Source organism: Arachis ipaensis, chromosome B7 (genome assembly GCF_059453495.1).
Source record: "Arachis ipaensis isolate K30076 ecotype BB chromosome B7, ASM5945349v1, whole genome shotgun sequence".
NCBI classification, from domain to species: domain Eukaryota; kingdom Viridiplantae; phylum Streptophyta; class Magnoliopsida; order Fabales; family Fabaceae; genus Arachis; species Arachis ipaensis.
Window position 1 is genome coordinate 43,274,226 of NC_142442.1, and position 24,344 is coordinate 43,298,569.

Consider the following 24,344-nt stretch of genomic DNA (forward strand, 5'->3'; position numbering starts at 1 on the left):
ACTACCACTTTTATTTTAAACTTCTTTTTTATTATTATTTTTTTCAATTCTTTTCATTCAGAAAACCCTCTTTATAAGCAATTCATCGGAGGGAAAAGTACATAAGTTTTAAGCACTAAAGAAAACTAAGAAAACTCGAAACAGAAAATATGACACAAAGAAAAAAATAAGAAGCAAAAAGAAGAAAAGAAAGAAAGAAAAAAAAGTAACCACCAGAAAAGAAAAATCACATTATCAAGTTCAGTCTTCATCAGCAGTGCCTTCGTCCTCATATTTCTGTTCCTGGGCTTTTCTGCGTGTGCTCTTTTATCATTCAGGGGCTCTTATTTTCTCCTTAACTACTGATGCATTCGTATCTTTATTAGTTTATGTTATTTTTTTCTCTTATTTCCATAGGTTTAGTTACATAATCTTCTCCTAAGCATTTTCAAAGTGTTTTTAAGGAAATACAAGATTAAAGAGATAAAAATCAACTAGCAAAGAGTAATAATTGCAAGCAAGGTATGTGAGGATCAAAGCCATGAAACTTATGTAATGAGCTGGGATGAAATGCCCTAGAGAGAAGCAGAGAGGGCGTGCAACTATCTGGAGATAGAAATAGGGGCGTGCGATGCCAAATATAGGGCGTGCAATGCCCTGGAGAAGGCTTGGAGCAAGGCGTGTAACGCCTAGAGTAGGGCGTGCCATGCCCATGAAGAAGTAAATCATGGCATGCCACATGAAGAAGCTGGCATGCCACATCCCTGGGAGAAGCCCAAGCTTGGCATGCAACACATGAAGCAGCGCGTGCCACCCTAGGAGGGCGTCCACGCTCTATGAAAAAGGCTAGCCTAGCATGCAACGCAGCAAGGGGGTATGCCACACTTGAAGAGAAGTCAAAATCCTTGGGAGCAAGCCCAGCATAGGCATTACATGCTTAAAAGGGGCGTGCCACGCCCTGACCTCAATCCAAAGAGGCATGTAACGTGCTAGAGAGGGCGTGCTATGCTCTGTCCAAGAAGCCAATCCAGTGCAATTTCAGTAATGCTTTCTCGAACGCCCAACCTCAAAGATGTGATTCTGAATTGAAGATTAAAGAAGATTCTGTCATAATTAGATTTGAATTTGATTTTATTCTATTTTAATTCTAGGATTTAAATTATTAGGAGCCATCTTAATTATTCTGATTAAGATAAGATTTAGTTTTTGAATTTGAAATAGAAGAAAATCCTAGGTATAAATAAGTGAATTACATTCACAAAGATGGACCTAGTTTCTTTGGCACATTTTCACTATTGTTTTTCCATCCACCATGAGCAACTAATTCCTCTATGCCAATGCTTGGGTGACCTACAAGCATGCACAAGGCTTGAACCCGGACCCAAAGAACTGGCGCACTGTAGTTCAAGGGGCGATCATAGAGTTCAGTCCCTAGAGTGTGAGGGAAGCACTACAGCTACCGCCATCCAGAGAGGACCCTTATTCTTACACTTGGACTGTCAACAGTGACCAAAGGTTGGACCAGGTCCTTGTTGACATATGCCTCCCCAGAGCTCAGTGGAGGAGGGATTCTCGAGGTCAGCCATACCAGCTGGGTAGGCATGACCTGAAGCCACTTATTTTAAGATGGTTGGAGTTCATCCAACGCTTCATCATCCCTACGTGTAACCGTTCTGAGGTTACAGTTGACCAAGCAGTGATGATTCACTGTATCATGCTTGGTAATGAGGTGAAGATGCATCAAGTGATCCCTCAAGAGGTGTACAAGATAGCTGAGAAGGCCTCCACCTCTGCTAGACTGGCCTTCCCTCATCTCATCTTCCACCTGTGTAGAGCAACCGGAGTCTGCATTGATGGAGATACCCCGATCAATATTGATAGACCGATCACTAGGAGGGTTGTGGAGCACGCTAGGGAGCATAGGCATGCACCACCACAGGAGCCAGTTTCTCGCCCACAGTAGGAATTTTCGGTGATGCCTCAGGGAGTCTACTTCCCTCACCGTGACTACTGGGACCAGTTAATCACACCCATAGGGGAGTGATAAACCCATATTTTATGATATATTTTGTGCTTAATTTGAGTGATTTATTCAATCTTTCACCCACTTATTCATATTAATTGCATGGTTTTACTTTCCCTTCCTTATTATGTGATGTATGTGAAAAACATGTTTCCTATGCTTTAACATTAATTATTTTAATTACCTTTATTTCCATTCGATGCCGTGATTAGTGTATTGAGTAGTTTCAGATCTTCTAAGGCAGGAATGACTTAAAGAATGAAAAAGAAAACATACAAAAATGGAAGGAAAGCACAAAACGGAGTTTCTAAAGAAACTGGCATCCACGCGATCGCATGGACGACGCGACCGCATGCCAAGCGCGAATCAACAGCGACGCGGCCGCATGACTGACGCGATCGTGCACCTTAAGCAAAACACATATGACGCGGCCGCATGACTGACGTGACCGCGTGACAAGAAAAGCTCCGAATGACGCGACCGCGTGACTCACGCGGACGTGTGACAGAGGTCACACACCAGAAATTATAGAAAATGCTCCTAGCAATTTTTGAAGCCCTTTTTGGCCCAAAATCCAAGTCCAGAAGGCATAGACCGGAGGTTATAAAGTGTGGGAATGCATCCATTCAAAGAGAGCTCGCCAATTTAGTTACTTCTCATGATTTAGATTAGTTTTAAGAGAGGTTCTCCCCCCCCCCTCTCTCTCTCTCTCTCTTAGGATTTAGGATTTCTCTTAGTTTTAGGAGTGACTCTCAATCCCAGGTTTAATATTCCTTTTTATATTTTTATGCTACTGCTTTTATTCGTATCTATACTTTATGTCGCCAAATTGGCTTATGAACTCTTCATGTTAGATTATAATTTATCTTATTAATGCTATTTGAGGTATTTCAGTTTATGATTGCTTTCTTTAATTTATGTTATTGTTGCTTTACATCTAAAGGCATTTTTATTCCAGCAAATTTACTTTTTCCTCTTTTGGTCTTGGTTAAGAAAGCAGTAACTCAGGAGTTATCTTATCTCAACATAATTGATAACCGTTATCTTTGCTAATTGAACTGAACTTCAATAATCCCAATCTTTTCTTAAGAAATAAATAGGATTCGAAGATCAAACTAATTAGTCCCTTGACTTTCCTTTGCTTTAGTAAAGGTTAACTAAGTGGAATTAAGATTCAACTTTCATTGTTTTTGATAAGGATAACTAAGTCTGGACTTCCAAATTCTCATACCTTGCCAAAAGTTTATTTTACAGTTATTTATTTATTTTTAATTACCATTTAAATTATTTGTCATACTTATTCCTCACTCTCAACCCCGATTTACAACCCTTATAGCCAATAATAAGAACATACTTCCCTGCAGTTCCTTGAGAAGACGATCCGAGGTTTGAATACTTCGGTTAACAATTTTAAAGGGGTTTGTTACTTGTGACAACCAAAACATTTGTATGAAAGGACTTTTGAAGGTTTAGAAACTATACTTGCAACGGAGATTTATCCGCAAATTTTTAGACCACGCAAAAGTTCTCTCATCAGGGAACTGACATCATTTGTTGATCAGCTGAGAATTGAGCATCAAGATCACTCAGCCCTCCTCTACCAGCTGGTGGAGGCACAGTTGAGGTAGGGGTGCGACATAGAGGAGCTGAAGCACCAGAGAGGATTCTCAGAAGGGAGCAGCAACCGCCATGACTGAGGTGGTAGAGTTTTTTTTATCTTCTATTCCCCTTAGTTTCTGTTTTCAGTGTTTTTATCTTGTTTCCTGTCATTTACTTGTTTGAGTCTTTGCATAATAATTAGAATCCTTTATTGTTTTCTAGCTTAGTCAATTATTTTGTTATTTTATATGTATTTCGCAAGATGCCTCATGTACCACTCACTGAGCTTAAAAAAATTAAAAAGAAAAGAAATAGTAAAATGCATCAGGCTTGAGTTATGTATTATGAGTTGTTCTGATTACTTTGATGTGGTAGTATTATTTTTAATTCTGAATGTATGAATGAATAGTGCATTTTTGATATTGAAGTTGAGAATGTTGGTTCTTAAGGTACAGGAACTTAGAAAAGTATTATGGAATCTCTAATTGAGTAAAACATTGATCATTGAAGCAAAACAAACAGAAAAGAAAAAAAAGTAAATTTAAAAGAGAAAAAAGTCCAAAGCTTTGTGCATCAATGGTTAGGAGGATCAAAATTGATCTAAAGCTCAAAAGAGTGGTTTCCCCTAACCATATCCTTGTGGTGGAATGTTTCAAGTAAAGGGTTGTGACCAAATGCAAGCACAGAGTATGCCAAAGGCTCTGAGCACCACTGTTGGAGAGAAATTAAAAGTAAACTAGAACTCAAAGAGTTTCTCAGTTAAGTGCTTGTGGTGTTTTTGTATCAAGTTAACCTTGAAGACAAAACAGTTAGAGTCACGGCTAGGCTCAAGGTGCAAAGCACCAAGAAAAGATAAGAAACAGCTGTGTTCAAGGATCAACCAGAGCTTTGAGAGAAAGAGACTCCATAATATCATCCGAGTTCTAGTGATGAGAGACTCCGATATTTCTAAGCTTCAAAGGATAATGAGATACCAAACCTATTCAGAGTTAAAGTGTCATTAGACCCACTCAGTACTTACACATGAGCTTAAAGGAACACTCAAGCCTTGAGCATTTTCTCTTCTTTTCTAAGTCCTACATTGTTTTTAGTTGCTTGAGGACAAGCAACAGTTTAAGTTTGGTGTTGTCATGCGTGAGCATCTTGTACCCTTTTTCCCTATATTTTTTAGTTGTTTTCAGTTAGAATTTGTTAAGTTTTATTATATTTTAGTGAAAAAATCCTCTTTGGATGCTACTTTGAGTTGTTTTAGTATTTTTATGATTCAGTTGAAATTCGGAGCAATTTGACAGATTTTGGACAAAAAAGGAAAAGAGCTGAAGCTGCCCTCCTCCACTGGGCGCTAAACACCAAGCTAGCGTTTAGCGCCAGCAAGCTTTGCACACAACAACACTCTGTCTCCTTTTGGGCGCTAAATGCCCAACTGGCGTTTAGCGCCAGGCAAGCTGATCCGAAGTCCCACTCTTGGAGCATCTCTAGTTGGATATAGCCTTTATTAGTCATCTTATCTTTTATTTTTGTAATTTTTATTTACAAACAATATCTTTTAGTTTTAGGATTTATCATTTTATTTTATTTTCAAATAAGATTAGATTAGATATAAAAGGGAAAAGATTTACCCTTGAGGGGGATTATCGGACTTTCAGATCTTTTTTCTTCGGCACTTTTCTAAACCTCTTTGGTTAAGGTTAGGAGCTCTGTTTATTTCTATGGATTGAGACTATTACTCTTCTATTTTAATTAATATACTGATTCAGTTTTAAGGATTACTTTTATTCTTAATTTTATGAATCTGGGTGGAACAAGAGTATGACCCTTATTCTAAATACGTTCATGCGATCCTCGAGAGAGGTCTCTCACATGAACAACAGATTGAAAGTAAATTCCTCCTAAATTGCTAATTACTTGAACTAATCTGGATACATGACATATAATCTATTTAGCTTTGGATAATTAGGGTTTTTGTGGCCATAAACTAGATTTGAACTTAACCTTCTAATCGGAATCAAGTGACCAAGAGATTGGCGGTTAATGAAGGTTAGAGGAGACTAAATCACTAAGAGATTATGGTTTAGTTAATTATAGTTTTTCATGAAATAAATCTTGCATTATTAAAATAGTTGGTAAGAAACCTTAATCCGGACAAATAATCATCTTTTGATACCTTAACTATTTCTCCTAATGATTTCTTCACCAAACTCTCTTTTTGCTTTCTTTACTCTTGTTTTATTGTTTAATGCTTTTGAAAAGCAACATAAGCAACCTTTTCTGCTTGCCTGACTAAGCCCATTAGTTGACTATTGTTGCTCAGTTCCTCAGTCCTCATGAGATCGACCCTCACTTACATGAGATATTATTTAGACGACCCGGTGTACTTGCCGGTTCAGTTGTGGACATTCTAAACCCACACTAGACACCAAGTCACATAGCACGAATAAAGAGTATACTTCGTAACCAAGCTAACTTCATAATTTGTATTACCTATTACTTTTATTTCGTCTATTATAACCCATTAGTGTTTCCGTATACACAAATCATCGGTATTGTGTTGGCCAGACCTAATACCATGGGGAATGCAACGGTCGACTAACAGCATTAATCAATAGACGGTCATGCATCTGAAACTCAAACTTTTGTCATTAGGACAAGTCCTACTATATGACAGATGCTTAGAGTATGCAGTGAAGCATAGTCAGTCCATTCCCAAGGCTCTAACAGGAACGAACTGCTCTGATACCATAATGTAACACCCTTACTATCAGAAAGTCACGCTTCCAGGTGCGCCACTCTGATAGCAGGGGTATTACAATGACTCTCATATATTTAATAATAAGGTATGAGCCTCTATGCGTAAATCTACCAATGGTTTCGCTAAACACTTAAATCTTTTCTAACAAGAACACATAACACATTTTTCACATACTTAATATTAATAATACATTATAGTATTACATACAAAAGCAATTATAAAACCTAGCCCTCTGAATAAAACTCTAACTAACAAAGTGAGGAAAAAATAAATTCTAACAACTCAACTCGTAAACATATTCTTCTATGCTCCTGTAGCTATGCATTAAACCTTCGCACCTGTAGTTGAAAGGGGTGAAAATAGGGGGTAAGAACTGGAGAGTTCTTAATAGGGTCAGGGTGTATAGTTATGTTCATTTTATTACCATAACCAACAGCAACGAGCAATAGAATACATTTAGACTTAACAAATAAAGAACACAGAAATCAAACAATCATATGGCGCACCCACAATCACAGAAAACACACTCAGAAATAAATATGTGCAAACAAGTATGATGCATGCCTGTCGTATGGCTGATGAGTCTCGTCTGTCGGTTATACAGCCAACCTGACATGTCCGGTAGCTAACTCGGGCATCATCCTCTTGAAAACTGGTGAGCGGTACAGTACCACGATCCTCACCTGGTGAGCAGTAAATTACCTCAATCCCCACCATCTCTAGGCGATAAACCACCTCAATTACAACAGACGTTTTAAATTGGAAAGCAGCACACCCGTGGGTGGTAAATAACCACAATCCTCACGTCCATTGCGAAACTGGACAAGTGGTACACCACCATGATCCTTGCTAGGTCATAGCTCAAATTCAAAACCATAATCTTTTAAAATCTTGACCCACAGCAAGTGGGACTAAACCACAACTCTTATATACTGCCCAAATTTTTTTCAAATATCAAAATCTCTTTCATTAAACTCCTTTTTCACCAAAACAAAAGTTTCAAATCAATTTCAACAATTTATTCTTTAATTCTGTTTTAAAAAAAATCCCAAAATATATAACTCTCAAGCAAATAATAATAATTCAACAATAGTTTAACATAAACTTAATCAAACTCAAATAATAATCAATCAAACCAACATTCATTTATCAGATTTACATTTAGTTATTATAAAATTATCAAACCCTACCTCCGTACGAATTGAAAATTTGTGGTGGCTAATGCTTCATTAGGTGTCATGGATAATTAATGAAAGAAAGCATGTGTTATCATTGTATATATGTTTATACACATTTCAAGCCACATTTTCAATTTCTTTCTTTTGTTTTCCCTTAATGGCTTTCTGCCAATTCTTTCTTTTCTCTTTGTTCCCTTAATGGCTTCGGCCAATAGAAAAAAGAACTAATAATAATAATAATAATAATAATAATAATAATAATAATAATAATAATAATAATAATAATAATAATAATAATAATAATAATATTATTATTATTATTATTATTATTATTATTATTATTATTATTATTATTATTTGAAATATCTTATTTTAATTAAAATTATTTAAAAATTTTAATAGATTTTAAACTTAAAGTATCATAAAATTTAATTTAATTACTTTTAAGAAAATAATTTTTTTTAAATAAAATTCTCAACAAATATAATAAATCATGAATAACTCATTAGATGTTATGGGTAATTAATGAAAGAAAGCATGTGCCATCATTGTATATATGTTTATACACATATCAAGCCACATTTTCAATTTCTTTCTTTTTTTTTTTTTTGGTGACTAACAATTTCTTTCTTTTGTTTTCCCTTAATGGCTTTCTGCCAATTCTTTCTTTTCTCTTTGTTCCCTTAATGGCTTCGGCCAATAGAAAAAAGAAATAATAATAATAATAATAATAATAATAATAATAATAAATCTTAAATCCTAAATCCTAAATCCTAAACTCTAAATTTAAAAATATTTTTTTAAAACTAATTAAATTAAATTTAAGAAAATATTATAGTTAAACCTTAAATTCTCAATAAATATAATAAATCATCAATAATTCATTATTTAATTTTTAAAAATTTGAATTATTATAGTAGGTTATGGATTACAGGAACAAATGTAGTTGAATGAGACAGCAGGCGGGTTACACGTTCCGTTGTGCCCACAAACCTGGCTGAGAAAGAATTACGAAGGGCAAAAATATGCGGATTAAAAACTAAAGCTTAGGACATACTTTTTTTTATTTAGATATATCCACTATTTACGAAAATTTTAGGTCTCTCTCCTTTATCCTTGTTCGTCCGGGTGGATCCTATCTCCTTGCTTCTTAGGGCCCAGCCCCTTTCATACCTTTTGCTAGCAGTTGAGTCTTTCACTGTTCATTTTACGCAGAGGACACCTGCTTGTACGAAATGGAGCAAGTGTCCGTTTGTTGGGCCATGTGTGGATCGCGTTGAATTGGGCCGAAGCATATTCAAAAAGATTATTTTATCAATTATAAAATAAAAAATTTGAGTAAATGGTAATTATTTCAGTGATATTGGGCCTTAGTATATTCAATTTGTCAAAAAGCCATTTTATCCATTACGTGTAAAATAAAAAATTTGAATGAATGGTAAAAGCATAAAAGCTAACTTTTTTACTTTTAGATACCAAATTGTTTACAAAATCTTTTGGGGGCCATGACCCACCATTAAACAAAGCACCGCCAAACAATGTATGGGTGGTGAACTTATTTCTATTGTTTCTTGCTTCGGAAGACAATATAATTGATATCTTGATGTATCATTTATCACTGATATTATAATTGTCATTTAATTCCCTTTTTATCCTAACCAAGTTGACAAATTAGTAACACGTTTATTCTCTTAGGAAGTAGTTCAAACCAAATTAACCTAACGAACAAGATATTCTAACGTGAAAAAATTGATAAAATAAAAAATTAATCATTTTTAAATTACAATTTTATAAAAAATTATAAAATTAATATTGATTAATTTTTTATTTTACTAACTTTTTTATTTTACTAAGAAATGGGATTTTGGCTATTTAATTTTACATATTGCTCATTATTAATTATAATGAGTAAATATTCAAAATAAGCTCTGGAATTTGTATAGCACCTTAAATTGTTTTATAAAATTTCAAATGATTCGCTATATTGGGTATGTCTAAAACGAGCTCAACAATTGTGTGCTTATTGAATGAGTCACACTTATATAGGCTATTAGATTTTATTAGATGAAAATCAAAAGCTAATATAAAAGAAGAGTATTGATAGACTCTAATAAATATAGAATATCCTAGTACATAAATAAATGCTTTAAATGCCAATACTTTAATACACAATACTTTAAACGACAACAAAATCTTTTATTTTTAAATAATTAAATATAAAATATATAAATATAAAATATATGAGTAGTTTTATTTAATAAAATTAATTATTGTGTAAAACTTTTTTATAATATTAAAAAATTATATTAAAATAATATTTTAAACTAACATAAAAATATAAAATATTAAAATTTTATTTTATATTACTTGATAAATAATTATATTATTATATTCAAAATTTATGTAACACCCAAATTTTTGCAAACTAAATAATGATTTATTTATGACTCATTATCTTTGTTTAGGACTTTATTTTCAGAAAATATTTTTATTAATAGTAATTAAATTAAATTTTATGATATTTTGAGTTTAAAAATTTATTAGGACCCTTATATATAATATTCATAATTATTAGATATTTTTTTATTTAATATTTAAAAGTTTTAATAATTTAAAAATAATAAAAATTTGATTATCTATTTTGAATACTTGAGATTTGAAATTTAATGCTTTAATCTTATGAACTAAAAAGAATTTAATTGAATTATCTCTAATTTAATGTTAAAGTACGTATTAGAAACTAATTAGCAAGTTAATAAATAAATAATATTTTTATAATAATTTTATTAAAATATATTTAGTTTTTAATTACTACACTACTATCTAATTTTATTAAAATCTCTAAAATATCCTTACTCCTTTTGATTTTTACCTAACCCTAATTTTAAATACATACTCACTTTCATTTCTTACACATCTACACTAACACTTCTCACTCACTTAGTTACTCTCACTCTCTTTCAATCTGGAACCATAAGAAAAGAAAGAAAGGAGAGAAAAAGAAACTGAGAAAGAGGAGGAAACGGAAGAAGATGGGAAGAAGAAAAGAGAGGAGGGAAGAGGGAGACCGCACGACAAGGCTTGGTCCTGCTGCCGCCATTGACATCGTCGTCGTGTCGTTGTCACAGAGAGAGAACAAGACCAGCGACAAGAAGAATGGAGCTGTACCGCTGTCACCGCCGAACAACTGCCACCGTCATAGCTCGCCATTGAGGTTGCTAGAGCCCCTGCCTGCCTGCTTCGCCGGGGGCTGAACCCTGCCTCTTTGCTGTTCATCAAAGCTTGTGGTGCTGCTACGGGAGTCACTGCTAGAGGAGAGGAATTGCCACCACCGCTGTTCTGTTGTGTCCTTTACCGTCGACGCTGGAAAGGATCACCGGAGCTGCTCATGCTATCCATCCCCTTGTTTTCTTTGGTAAAACTAATCTTGTTCTGCATTGTCTTGCCATAAAGCTCTATTATTGACTGTGTCCTATCTTGATTTCCTTTCTGCCTTTGTTCAGTTTTAAACCACCGTAGGTTATGGGATTCGCTGCCATTGTTACTATAGTTGCCCCCATGTTGTTGCTACTAGGGCTGCTAGTGATGATGCTGTCATTGCTCCATTGATTCGTGTGTATATTGGTAGGCATGAAGCTTATGTTGTTGCAGCCGCAACTTTCTGCTGCCCCGTCCAAATTTCGTGCTTTCATTCCATGTTGCTTCAATCTTCCTCACCTTTTATCTTGGCACTTTGGGTTTGGTCTTTTCGGTCCCTTGAGACCAATTCGTGAGTAGGCTTTACATTTATAATTATTTGGCTTTACATCTATAATTATTTTGATATGTGCTGCTTGAATTGATGACTATACTTACAAATTAACAACAAAGATTTGAATTTGATTTTAATAATGGATTTATTAGAACTAAATATTTATATTTGTGAAATTAATATCTTCAATCTGACATGAGACTGTATACATATTTGATGAAGTTTTGTATTATTTTAGAATATTCGATTTTATTTGAATATGTGTTTCTGGAACATTGAAGTATTTTTTATGCTCACTTATATACTCTGAATTTGTAAAGTATATTGGACATTTCATATGATTGAAAAGAATTTTGATGAGAAAGTATTATTTGCTTTGATTTGATACGGTATATATTTGAAAGATTAAAGATTGGTTGTATTTAAATTATAAGTTTGAATTGGTTTGGGAGGCTCGTATTAGAAAACCGTAGTTAACGGCGGTTATGACGTTAACCTAGATGCATCTGACTCAGACCTCAGCTAGCAGGGGTGTTGTTAGCCTAACGTGTAGGCCACACGTTGGATCTGTTATTCCGTACGGACACACTAGAGGAAAGGGCTACCCTTAGAGGTGGAGCCGCCCAAGTATGGACTATTTGATTTGATTTCTGTATGAGAACTCCCTTATTAATTCACTTATTCATATAAATTATTATTTGCTAACTAAGCTTATTTTTATAATAATGTTTATATGGTCTCATGTTAATTATAGATGTACTGTCTAGTCACTGAGTTGCAAAACTCACCCCTTTTTCAAAAAAAAAAATATTTTTCAAGAACAAATACTTGACTCTGTGAGACTTTCTAATCAAGAGTCACAATCTGCAATGAGTATCTATTTTTGCCGAATTCCTAGATGTATATGCTCCATATGTCACAGGCAGGATCCAACCGTTTATTAATTATTCTAATTTTTTTAAAAATGTATAATTATTTATTTTATAACTTGTAAAATATTTGTAACTTTCTTATTCAACTTATATTTGAGTTGGTTAGGCTTGTTAAGGGACTATTTTTTTCTGAGCGCCGGTCATGGCTCATTTTGGGGCGTGACAATTTATTAACTAACTACTTTTATTAAAGATATTATTATATAATATAATTTTTTGTAAAAATACTTTAAAAAAATAATTTATTTAAAATAATTATATATAATACATGAAAATATTAATTTTTTTATCTTTTTAATTTTTTTTTTAAAAAAACAGAATAAATAATATAATTTTAAATACATACCTAAATAAAAAAGTTAATATTTTCGTGTATTATATATAACTTTTTAAATAAATTTTATTTTTACAAATATTTTGATAAAAAATTATATTATATAATAATATATTTAACAAAGTAATTAGTTAATAAATTTTAAATATAATAAAATAATTATTTGTCAAGTAATATAAAATAAATTTTATTTATTTTATATTTTTATGTTATAGTTTAAAATATTATTTTAATATTATAAAAAAATTTTGTATATATATATATATATATAAAAGGTGGGTCGGGTTAGAATTTAAAATCTGTCAAATTGAAAAAATTCACCAAATTATGTATATATGTTCTAATTATGTGACTTTATTTATTTTATTTTACAATTTTGTATATATGTTCAAATTATGTCACTTATTTTTTAAAATAAAGATGGTTCTATTGACAAATATTATTTTGAACAATTTTATTGAAGTTAAAAATTTTAAAAAAATAGTAAAAAAATTATATTATAATTTGACTATTTTTTATTTGATTTAATTGTTTAATTATTATTTTTTAGTTAATTTTAATTAATTTTATTTAAAAAAACAAAAAACAAAGTCAAACGGCTAGCATTTTGTACCCACTTTAGTTGGTGGGGTGGGCCGGCCCGTCCCACTTATGGTGCGGGCCTAGGCGAAGTGGGGCAGGTTGGGGCGGGCCGGCCTGCATTGCCACCCCTAATATATATACTATCTAATAAATTTTTTATATATTAAATAATTATAATCATATAATAACATTGAAATCAGAAAACATATTAAATATGTTACAGTATAACTATTTAAAATATCATTTTAATATAATTTTTTAATATTATAAAAAAAATTTGCATAAAAATTTTGCGAGTTTGGCGAATTTTTTTAATTTGACAGGTTTCAAATCCTAATCCGACCTACCTTTTTTAGCGAGTTCGGCAGGTCAACCTGACGGACTCGACCCATTTTGTCACCCCTAATATATATATTAAGAAGATTATCACATATTTTACTATATAAAAGTAGTAAAAACTTTTTTTTCTAAAAAATATAAATTAAATAAATACAAAAAATATAAATTTTTTTATTCATTAAGATTAATTATTATGCAATTTTTTTTATAATAATAAAATGATATTTTAAACTACAATATAAAAATATAAAATAACTAAAATTTATTTTATATTATTTGACAAATAATTAAATTATTATATTTAAAATTTATTAACTAATTACTTTGTTAAATATATTATTATATCACATAATTTTTTATCAAAATATTTGTAAAAATAAATTTATTTAAAAAATTATATATAATACATGAAAATATTAACTTTTTTATTTAGATATGTATTTAAAAATATATTTTTATTCTGTTTTTCTTAAAAAAATTAAAAAAAATAAAAACGTTAATATTTTCATGTATTATATATAATATTTTAAATAAATTACATTTTTAAAATATTTTTATAAAAAATTATATTATATAATAATATCTTTAATAAACATAGTTAGTTAATAAATTTTAAATATAATAATCTAATTATTTGTCAAGTAATATAAAATAAAATTTTAATTATTTTATATTTTTATGTTAGTTATAGTTTAAAATATTATTTTAATATAATTTTTTAATATTATAAAAAATTTGCATAATAATTAATTTTAATATTATATTTTATATTTAATTATTTAAGAATAAAAGATTCTGTTGTCGTTTAAAGTATTGTGTATTAAAGTATTGCCATTTAAAGCAGTCATTTATGTACTAGGATATTCTTTATTTATTAGAGTCCATCAATACTCTTTTTTTATATTAACCTTTAATTTTCATCTAATAAAATCTAATGACCTATATAAGTATGGCTCATTCAATAAACACATAATTGTTGAGCTCGTTTTAGAGATAGCCCGCTACGTTTACCCTAAATTTCGATTCTGTGTCGATTTTTCATTGTTAAATTATTTTCATTTAGTCCTAATTTTAAAGTTATTATTGTTGTTGTTGTTCTTTGTTTTAAACCTAACTTGTGATATTATTATACCATTACTCTTTTTTTGGGTCAGGATATTATAGTTTTGCTTTTTTTTGGACCTGTTTATAGTTTTACTTATACACAAGAATTATAATATGTATTGCTTTCTTGGACCCATTACAAAAGAATTTTACAAGAGCCCAATAGATCAACATCAGGGAAACAAATAGCAAAAACGAAATCAGGAAAACAAAAGAAACGAGAACAATTCTTATCCCAAAAAGAAAACGGAAGTGAGCCCATTAGTTTATAGTACACAGATATTCCTGTTATGTGTTTAGTCCAACAAAAATAAATGAAAGAAAAAAGTGAAAAGCTATGGTGAACTATAGTGGTAAAAATAAACCGAATTGGTCGGTTCAATTAAAAAACTGATAAATCAAACCGGATAAAAACCGGTGTGAACAAATTAAAACTGATAAAAACAGATAAGAACTGGTGAAAAATCAGTCTAACTGAATTACTTAAAAGAAAATTCCAAAATTAATGTAGATATAATTTAAATTTGGGTCTTTCTTGTTACTACATACTTTCTTTGCTATTGAACTATGTTATTCCTTGATAATTTATATGCTAATTATTAATTGTGTAGTAAAACTGCACAATAATTTTTTAGATATTATTTTAATTTTATACTCACTTATATTTAAATTAATTATAGGGTTAAGTACGAATTTTTATAGGTCGAAAATTTTTTTTGTCTACAATCTTTTTTTTGCATACAAAATGGTCCCTAAGGTTTAACTTGGTTTTAAATTTTTTGCGGCGGAAGCAGAAGTAGAAGTAGATCGTGGACAGCTTCTTTTTCTTCTTCTTCCCTTCCCCTTTCTTCTTCTTCTCTTTTTCCTTCGCAGGAGTAGAAACACTTTTCTTCTCTTATTTTTCTTTTTTTTTTTAATTTTATAATTCTTTTTATTATGAGTAGTTTTGTCTAAAATTTTAAGATTTAAATAAAAAGGACGATTTTATATACAATAAAGGGTTGGGGACAAAAAAAATTTTCAGCCTATACCTTAAGGACCAAAATGGTACTTAACCCTTAATTATATTTTTATTATTCATAATTATTAATAAAAATATTATTGAATATGTATAAATAAAATATATAAAATATTTTTATTAATTATAATATAATTATTTTTTTATAATATGATTATATGTTATTTATTAATATTTTTTTTAATAAATACGTATAGTATATAACAATATAATAAATATAAAAATACATTAACATAAAAATCAAATTAAAAAATTTTTATTATAAAAAAAATTAGAATTGTATATACTTATTTAATACTAATCGATTATAACTTGTGGATTATAATTTGTTAAAATTTGATTGTTTTTAAAATATTAGTGAAGATATGTATTTTGAATTTTAATTTAGATTTTTGACTATTTTATATTTTTTATTTACGTAGGACTTATTGATTGAACCAATAAACTAATAAATTAGTAGTCTAATCGATTCGATCACAAATTCGATTCTGACAACTATGTGGTGAATACATTAACCCCACTTTCCATGACCAAACATTATCCCCACTTTCTAATCTCACTTAGAGAGAGAGAAAGCCGACTCACCAATTACAATTTCTTACAAATTCAGTCATTTTTCTATCAACTACTAAACCAAACAGACGTGATTAGACAAAAATGTCGATAAGAAACCATGACGACACCATATTTGGCTGAAAAATTTAGATATGAAAATTTTTTTATGTTGCTTCCAAAAATGGGAATGAGAGGTAGGACTGCACATGGGATCGATAAAGTTGGGGTTGGTCTTGATCTGAATTCGACTCTAAATAATGGCTAGGTCTATTTTTAAAATTCTTATCCAATTCTAAATTTGGTGAATCACATTACTGACCAAACTAAAATTGAGTCTAAATTAAGTGAAATTCGGATCTTAATAAACTTTATATCAAAAAGTTATGATGTACTTATTTATAAAGAAAAAAAAAATACTTATTACCAAGAAGTTGACATTCATACTTAAAATTGAATTTGTCTATAAATTCTAGTTTTATATTTTTTGGTCTATTTTTTAATTTAATAAATGTGATTAAAAATAAAATAATAAGTTTATAATTAATATAACATAATATTAGATTTAATTTAAAACATATATTTTTTTAGTTCTTTTAAGGTGCACATGGGTTTGGTGAAGTCAAGTTTGCCTTGATCCAGACCTAACCCTAAATAATGACCAGGTCTATTTTTGAGACCTTTATCCAACCTTAGACTCAGTGAGATCACATTAAATTTATTCTAAAATATTCGAGTCTGAACCGAATCTTTGAGCCGGTCCGAGACATGTATACCCCAAATGAGAGGTGTTAAATCGAAGTATGGTGGGACCTATTTTCTCGTAGTTGGCGAAAAACAGTTCTCGCCTTGTGCGAGAATAGTGATTTTAAATTTTTTTCAAAATGTGAAAAGCGATATTTCGCTGCAAGTGAGAAGAGGTTTTTTTTTTTTAATCTTTTGAGTTTATACCTATTTTGGTTCTCAAAAAGTTTCAAACCAGACATTTTAGTCCCCAACTAAAATTAATTACTCGATTGGTCCCTAACAATTAATTCTATCAGTCACTTAGGTCCTTGGCTCCGTCAACTCTAACGAAAGACAAAATGGTCCCTGAAAACTCTAACATGGGACAAAATGATCCTTGACAATTCTAACAAGGGACAAAATGATCCCTGACCCCTTTATTCGAAAACGACACTGTTCTTTCCCAATTTTTATCATACCTCGCATAACCCTAACATTCATACTCTCCTTCTTCACCTTCATAGTCTTCTTTTCTATCTTTTCCTTCATCCTCTTTAGCTCCAAGATTAAGCCATGGTGTAATTGTCACACGTGTCGCAACTACCTCAACATGTAATGGACCACACACTTCCTAAATCTTTGTGACTGGTACATCCACCTCCTCTGCACTTCACCCACCAAAATCGTCCACTTCCACGTCTTTGATAACATTACCTCCAACCCCGACAACGTCTACGACATCCTCAAGACCAAGTTCCAAAACTACTTCAAGGGCACGCCTTTCTCCACTCTCCAACAAGTAATATAGATTGTTGGACATTAGGACATCATGAGAAGATTCTCCTTCGACATCATATGCAAATTCTCATTTGAAATAGACACTAAGTGCTTCATTCCTTCTTTTCCGGAGTCCAAGTTGGCAGACAGCTTCGACCTCGCATCCAAGCTATTACAACGAGCAATGTCGCCGTTGCCGCTCATATGGAAACTGAAGCGATTACTGAACATTGGTTCGGAGAAGAAGCTAAAGGAAGTGATCGGAGTGGTGGACAATGTGGTCATGGAGATGTTAGGACAGAGGAGGAGGGAGATGGCAACGATGACGATGAGTCTTAACAAATCAGACTTGCTGTCTAGATTCATGGGATTCATTGAAGACGACAACTAGTTGAGAGACATAGGCATTAGTTTCCTGAGTATGAATTGGTTGAGAACAGGTTGAGGATTTTTTTTCTTGTGAACATTAAATTTATAGAGTGTGCATTGTGTAGTTTGAAGTTACCGTGTTAGATTGTTAGTGTTATGCGAGATATGATGGAAATTGGGAGAGAACAATGTCGTTTCTGAACAAAGGAGATCAGGGACCATTCTGTTCCCTGTTAGAATTGTCAGTGACTATTTTATCTGTTAGAATTAACGGCATAAAAAATCTAAATGACTGACAGAGTTAATTGTTAGGGACTAATCGAGTAATTAATTTTAATTAAAAACTAAAATATCTAATCTAAAAATTTTCTCTCTCTCTCTTTTTCTGAAGAGAGAATTTTTCTAATAAATTAGAAAAAAAATATGCAAGTCTTTTTCGTAACCTAAAACGATAGACGGAGGGTTATCAAGATAATTCCAAAATATTTTTTTTTATTGAAGAATAAAGCTATTACTTAATAAATTTTTGATTTTTAAGGGATAAGATCAATTCAGAAGGACTTTTTGTATCATTTATAGGGCTGGAAGTGAGTCAAGCCAGCTCATGAGCCAGCTCGAGCTCGACTCGTTAACAGCTCGATAAGCTAAGCTCGTGAGCTGGAGAGCCAAGCTTGAACTTGAAATTGAGCTCATAAATTAAATGAGTCGAGCTTGAGCTTGGATAAGCTCAGCTCATTAGCTCGTGAGCTGGCTCAATTTTATATATATATATCTTAATTATTTAATATCTATATTTATTTTTTACATATAATTTTAATATAGAACATAAATAAAAAATTTATAATTTATTGATAAATAAACAATATATAAAATTGATCTTTTCAAATATTTTTAAAAATATATAAATTATAATTTATTGATATAAAATTATAAATTATGTATCTATATTTCTCTTATTTGAGCCAGCTCGTGAGCTTCTGGTGAGCCGAGCTTGAGCTTAAGAAATAAGCTCGATTGTTAATGAGTCGAGCCGTAAGCCAAGCTCAATTTTCGTGAGCCGAGCTTGAGCTTGGTCTAGCTCGGCTCAGCTCGGCTCAGCTCGGCTCACTTCCAGCCCTAATCATTTAGAATATATATAAATTAATTTTATTTGTCTTTATTTTAAAATACAACGAGAACAGACAAGAGGACCAAAATAGATATATACTCTATTTTTTTTATTTTAAAATTCTATTTCAGATGATGCGAGGTGGTTTTTAATTTTTTAAGTAGAAAAGATAATTTGGTGGTGTAATATTTTGTGGTGTAATACAGAAAGTAAACCAAATACTAGAAACTCAATAATAATTAAAGGCTAGCGTAATGATTCTAGTTATGGCTACTGTAATGGCCTTAATTTCAGTTACGCACATTTCAGACGGTGAATAATTGAATATATATATACAACTTCGATATAGGAGCGGATATCGGAAGAAGTAATTAAAATTTAATTTATTGTATTTGTATTTTAAAAAAAATCTATAATATTTGCATCATTTTTGCAATAATTATTATTAAATAATAAAATATATTTTTATTATCTCGGCTAATACTAATAATGTAACATAACATGTAACTTAAATTTTACTAAACTTTATTTTTTTATTTATTTTTTATCAAAGATTAAAAAATTTAAATTTGCAATCTCTTACACAAGTATAGAAAGATTTTAGCATTTGAACTATAACTCATTATTTATTAAACTTTATTTGGTTTTTATTATATTTGAGGATGTTAGAGTAACTCCAATGGGCTAAAAATTAAGACCATATTTCTGATAGGTGTAGGAACTCACAAAAAATGAGAGAAAGAGTTTTTGCACAGATTTTGAGGAGAATGAGTCATTCTAAACAGGGACTCATATTGTCTAATAATAACTTGTCACTTGACAAGTTATTATAAAAATAAATAATTATATAAAATATTAATTAATTAAATAATTATATCTTTATTTAATTAATTATTTATATTAATAATTTAAATAATAATTAATTAGATTAAATAATTAAATTTTTATTTAATTAATAATTTATATTAATAATTTATATTAATTATTTATGTTTTTTTTGTATTATGTAATTTTACAAATTAGGATAATTTCGAATTATATATTGTGTATTTATTGTTATATAAAAATTTTTTTAATATTAATATCTTTTAATAGTGAATTATTCTTAAATTTATAAATTTAAATAATATTATTAAAAAAAATAATTATATTAATTTTAAATATTTTAATTAATTAATTAAGTGGGACCATAATCGGAACTAAAGTTAGTTTTTCTAATGAAAAAGAAAAAGATGGTTTGAGTTCCTATTTTATGTTTATAACACAAAAGCTGATGTGAAATTACTTTTTATGACAGATGCGTCAAAAATAAAGACTGAGATAAGTTTTTACTGGAAATGGTCTTATCTTGCTGGGGACAGAAAAAGAATGCGAAACAGAACTTGCAGAGTTCGTTCACACGTATTGCATTTCTGGCTTCTCGCCATATGTGAAATGGCAGCTACATCTTCTCGCCGTTTGCGAGCATGTCAATCTCTCGCCATCTGCGAGATGACATTGTCATCATACTTGCGTCCAACTCTCATGTAATTTATTCACCTCCATATCACCAAAAAAGTTCAAACATAAAAAATAATTTTTGACCATATCCAATTATCCACAGATGCGGATATTTTATTATTTCATGTATACACTATAGACTCTCCTTAAATACTTATTCTGATATTTTTTACTTTTTTTAAACACGTGTGTGTTGGACTATATTTAGCAAATATTTAAATTAGTCTTTAATTTAAAATTAAATATTTTAATTTTCAATAAATTTTTGTTACTTAAAATTTTTAATAATTATTTCTACAAGACAGATTACTCATTATTTTCTATACAATTTTCAATATGTATTAAATAAATAATTTTCTAATAATTTTTATAATAAAATAATTAAATCCAAAAATATTATTTTAAAAAATTATTTTTTTATAAAGAGATTAATTTATTTTAAAAATTTCTAAAATAATAAAATATTATTAAAATTTAAAATATCCAATCTAAAATTCTCTTAAAATTAATTTACATGCTTAAACGAAGTATACTTCATCGAACATGCTTTTTTATTCCAAGAACAAAGAAGTTAACCAATTAAGCAACATATAGCGGTATAGCACGTCAATTGGATGAAACCCCATCCAAGCTACAACCTTTCTCGTCATAGATAATTGAAAAGAAAGAGACAACACAAATTTGAAGAGTATGCTACACACTGAAAAGCAGAAACAACAACAACAACAATGGACTACACTACTTTGTCCTTATTGTCATATTGAGAAGAGTGAGGACCTTAAGACAACACCATCCATGGTTCCTACACAATGTTGTTGGTGGTCAACGTTGACCTGAAAGACCAGGATAGAATATCATTTGTCTGCGAGAATAGCCCAGTGGAGCCAGAAAACCCAACCCGAACCCATTCAGGAAGTGTCTTGTCCAGGTCAAAAGCATGAGTAACCGTTACTGGAGCCGCGTTTGGGTATGAACAGGTAACACTTAGTATCTTAGAAACAGAGTCATAGGATATGTATGCAGTGGCTATTGCTCCACTTTGCACGCTCCACTTACCAACCGCAGATGATTTTAGAGTGTTGATATCAATCCCGATGTGGGTAAAATCTGGATCCCCAATGTCGCGGTTAGGATAAGTATCAAATTCAACAGCAACTACTTTATCAGTTGTGTACGGGCCGCTGAAGAGACCGAGTAATCTGCCGTTGGAACCGGGGGGGATGGTAGTTTCCGGTGCGGCAATGAAAAATGCAAGGCCGTCACCGACGTTATTAGAGTTGTTTGATGAGATCCGGAAGGTGAAGGTGGTTTCAAAGCTTGAGGCCAAAGCAGAGCTACTGAAGAGGTGAATAGGAGCAGAGTACAAGACTCTGCCAACACTAGTACCTAGTGGTAACCCATTTTGGTCCACTTTGGTGAGGTTTAAGACATTGTTTTTTGAGATGGATGCATCTCCTTGGAAGATGAGGTCCTTCTCGTTATTAAACTCAAATTTGTTGAAGGTAAATGAGGTAGAAGACATGGGTTTGGTTTAGGTTGGAACAGGACCTTATGGTGAGTGATATAATGAGCAATAATGTGGATAGTTTGGCATCGAAGGTTTAGCACTCCTCCGTATTTATAGTGGTGCCTAACTAATGAGACAAGCTTGGGGTGGCAAATGGGCCGGACCATCCTATTCTGCCAATTTTTGGGGTTAAAATAAACAAAACCGCCTTGCTTTCGTTGCCGAGCTAATGAGCCAGTGGACTAGTCTGCAACAACTTCTTTTTGAAAAAAATGAAAGCTTTTTATTAGAAAAAAAAAAAAATCTTAACAGCTTCTGATAATTATTTTAAAAGGCAATGAAAATCTTAAAAAATTTTCTTTTTCGGTTCTTAATCTTTACTTCGTTGAGACTAGTTAGCCTTTCTGTCAAATATTAGTAATTTTTAAATTATTTTTACTTATAAAAATTACATAGAGGATATATTAGTGATTAATATATCACATAAACATGTTCTGGAGAGAGATCATTGACGGAAGAGTTAACCGGTCTCACAAAATAAAATATCAAGAGTGAAGAAGAGTATTTTTTTATTGGGCGTCTTGTGGTCCTAGAGATCATGGCCTAGGGATCATGGCCTTCATATCCCCAGCCCGATAGGAGACTTGGTTTACGAAATTGTGATCACACTTTTCACAACTCTGGTACAACTAACCAGCAAGTGCACTGGGTCGTCCAAGTAATAAAATCTTACGCGAGTAAGCGTCGATCCCACAGAGATTGCCGACTTGAAGCGAGCTATGGTCATCTTGTAAATCTTAGTCAGGCGGATTCAATTGGTTATGAGTTTTGATAATTGAAAGATAAATAAAACGTAAATTAAAATAAAGATACTTATGTAATTCATTGGTGGGAATTTCAGATAAGCGTTTGGAGATGCTTTGTTGCTTCTGAACCTCTATTTTCCTATTGCCTTCATCCAATCATGCGTGCTCCCTTCCATGGCAAGCTGTATGTTGGTGGATCACCGTTGTCAATGGCTACCATCCGTCCTCTCAGTGAAAATGGTCCAGGTACGGTTTCTGTATGGCTAATCAACTGTCGGATCTCTCGTCTCGGATGAAAAATACCAGGCACAGCTACCGTACGGCTAATCATCTGTCGGTTCTCACTTGTGTCGGAATAGGATCTCTCTATCCTTTTGCACACTGTCACTGCACCCAACATTCGTGAGTTTGAAGTTCGTCACAGTCATTCTGTCCCAGATCCTACTCGGAATACCACAGACAAGGTTTAGACTTTTCAGATCTCAGGAATGCTGCCAATTGGTTCTAGCCTCTACAACGAAGGTTCTAATCTCATGGATTCGAATGCTCTGTTGTCAGGAGATGCAAGTCAAATCCGTGGATCAGAGACCCAAGAGACTATACTCCGGCTGTCATCCAATGACTACGTTAAACATCATGTAGACCGCTTGTGGTTGTCAGGCACGCGGATCTTGGCTAAGCAAGTAACGAAGATAGTGGCTGATTGTCACGGGTCACCCCTTCATTCTGACTTAATTGAATTATGTACGAGAGTATATCTTGGAGAAGAAGTAAGCGTGAATTGAAAGAGAAACAATAGTACTTGCATTAATTCATGAAGAACAGCAGAGCTCCGCACCTTAATCTATGAGGTGTAGAAACTCCACCGTTGGAAAATACATAAGAGAAAAAGGTCTAGGCATGGCCAAATGGCCAGCCTCCCCAAATGTGAAAAATGGCATAAGCTTCCAAGTCCAAAAGATCCCTAAAATAATAGGAAAGACTAGTATTTATACTAAACTAGTTACTAAGGATTACAAAAATTGAGTAACTAAGTGCAGAGAGTGCAGAAATCCACTTCCGGAGCCCACGTGGTGTGTGCTTGGGCTGAGCATTGAGCTTTACACGTGCATAGGCCTTTTTTAGAGTTAAACGCCAACTTGGATGCCAGTTTGGGCGTTTAACTCCAGTTCTGGTGCCAGTTCCGGCGTTTTACGCCAGAAAAGGGTCTCTGGCTGACGTTGAACGCCAGTTTAGGCTATCAAATCCCAGAAAAAGTATGGACTATTATATATTGCTGGAAAGCCCAAGATGTTTACTTTCCAACGCAATTGAGAGCGCGCCAATTGGGCTTCTGTAGCTCCATAAAATCCACTTCGAGTGCAGGAGGGTCAGAATCCAACAGCATCTGCAATCCTTTCTCAGTCTCTGA

General features: G+C 31.9%; 1 protein-coding gene across 1 annotated transcript; it reads right to left on the reverse strand.

The window, feature by feature from the left end:
• Positions 1-21,153: 21,153 nt before the first annotated feature.
• On the reverse strand, positions 21,154-22,206 carry LOC107609421 (lectin). Its single transcript, XM_016311397.2, has one exon. It carries the CDS (start codon positions 22,140-22,142, stop codon positions 21,423-21,425), a length of 720 nt encoding a protein of 239 aa, XP_016166883.1. The 5' UTR covers positions 22,143-22,206; the 3' UTR covers positions 21,154-21,422.
• Between the last annotated feature and the right edge of the window lie 2,138 nt (positions 22,207-24,344).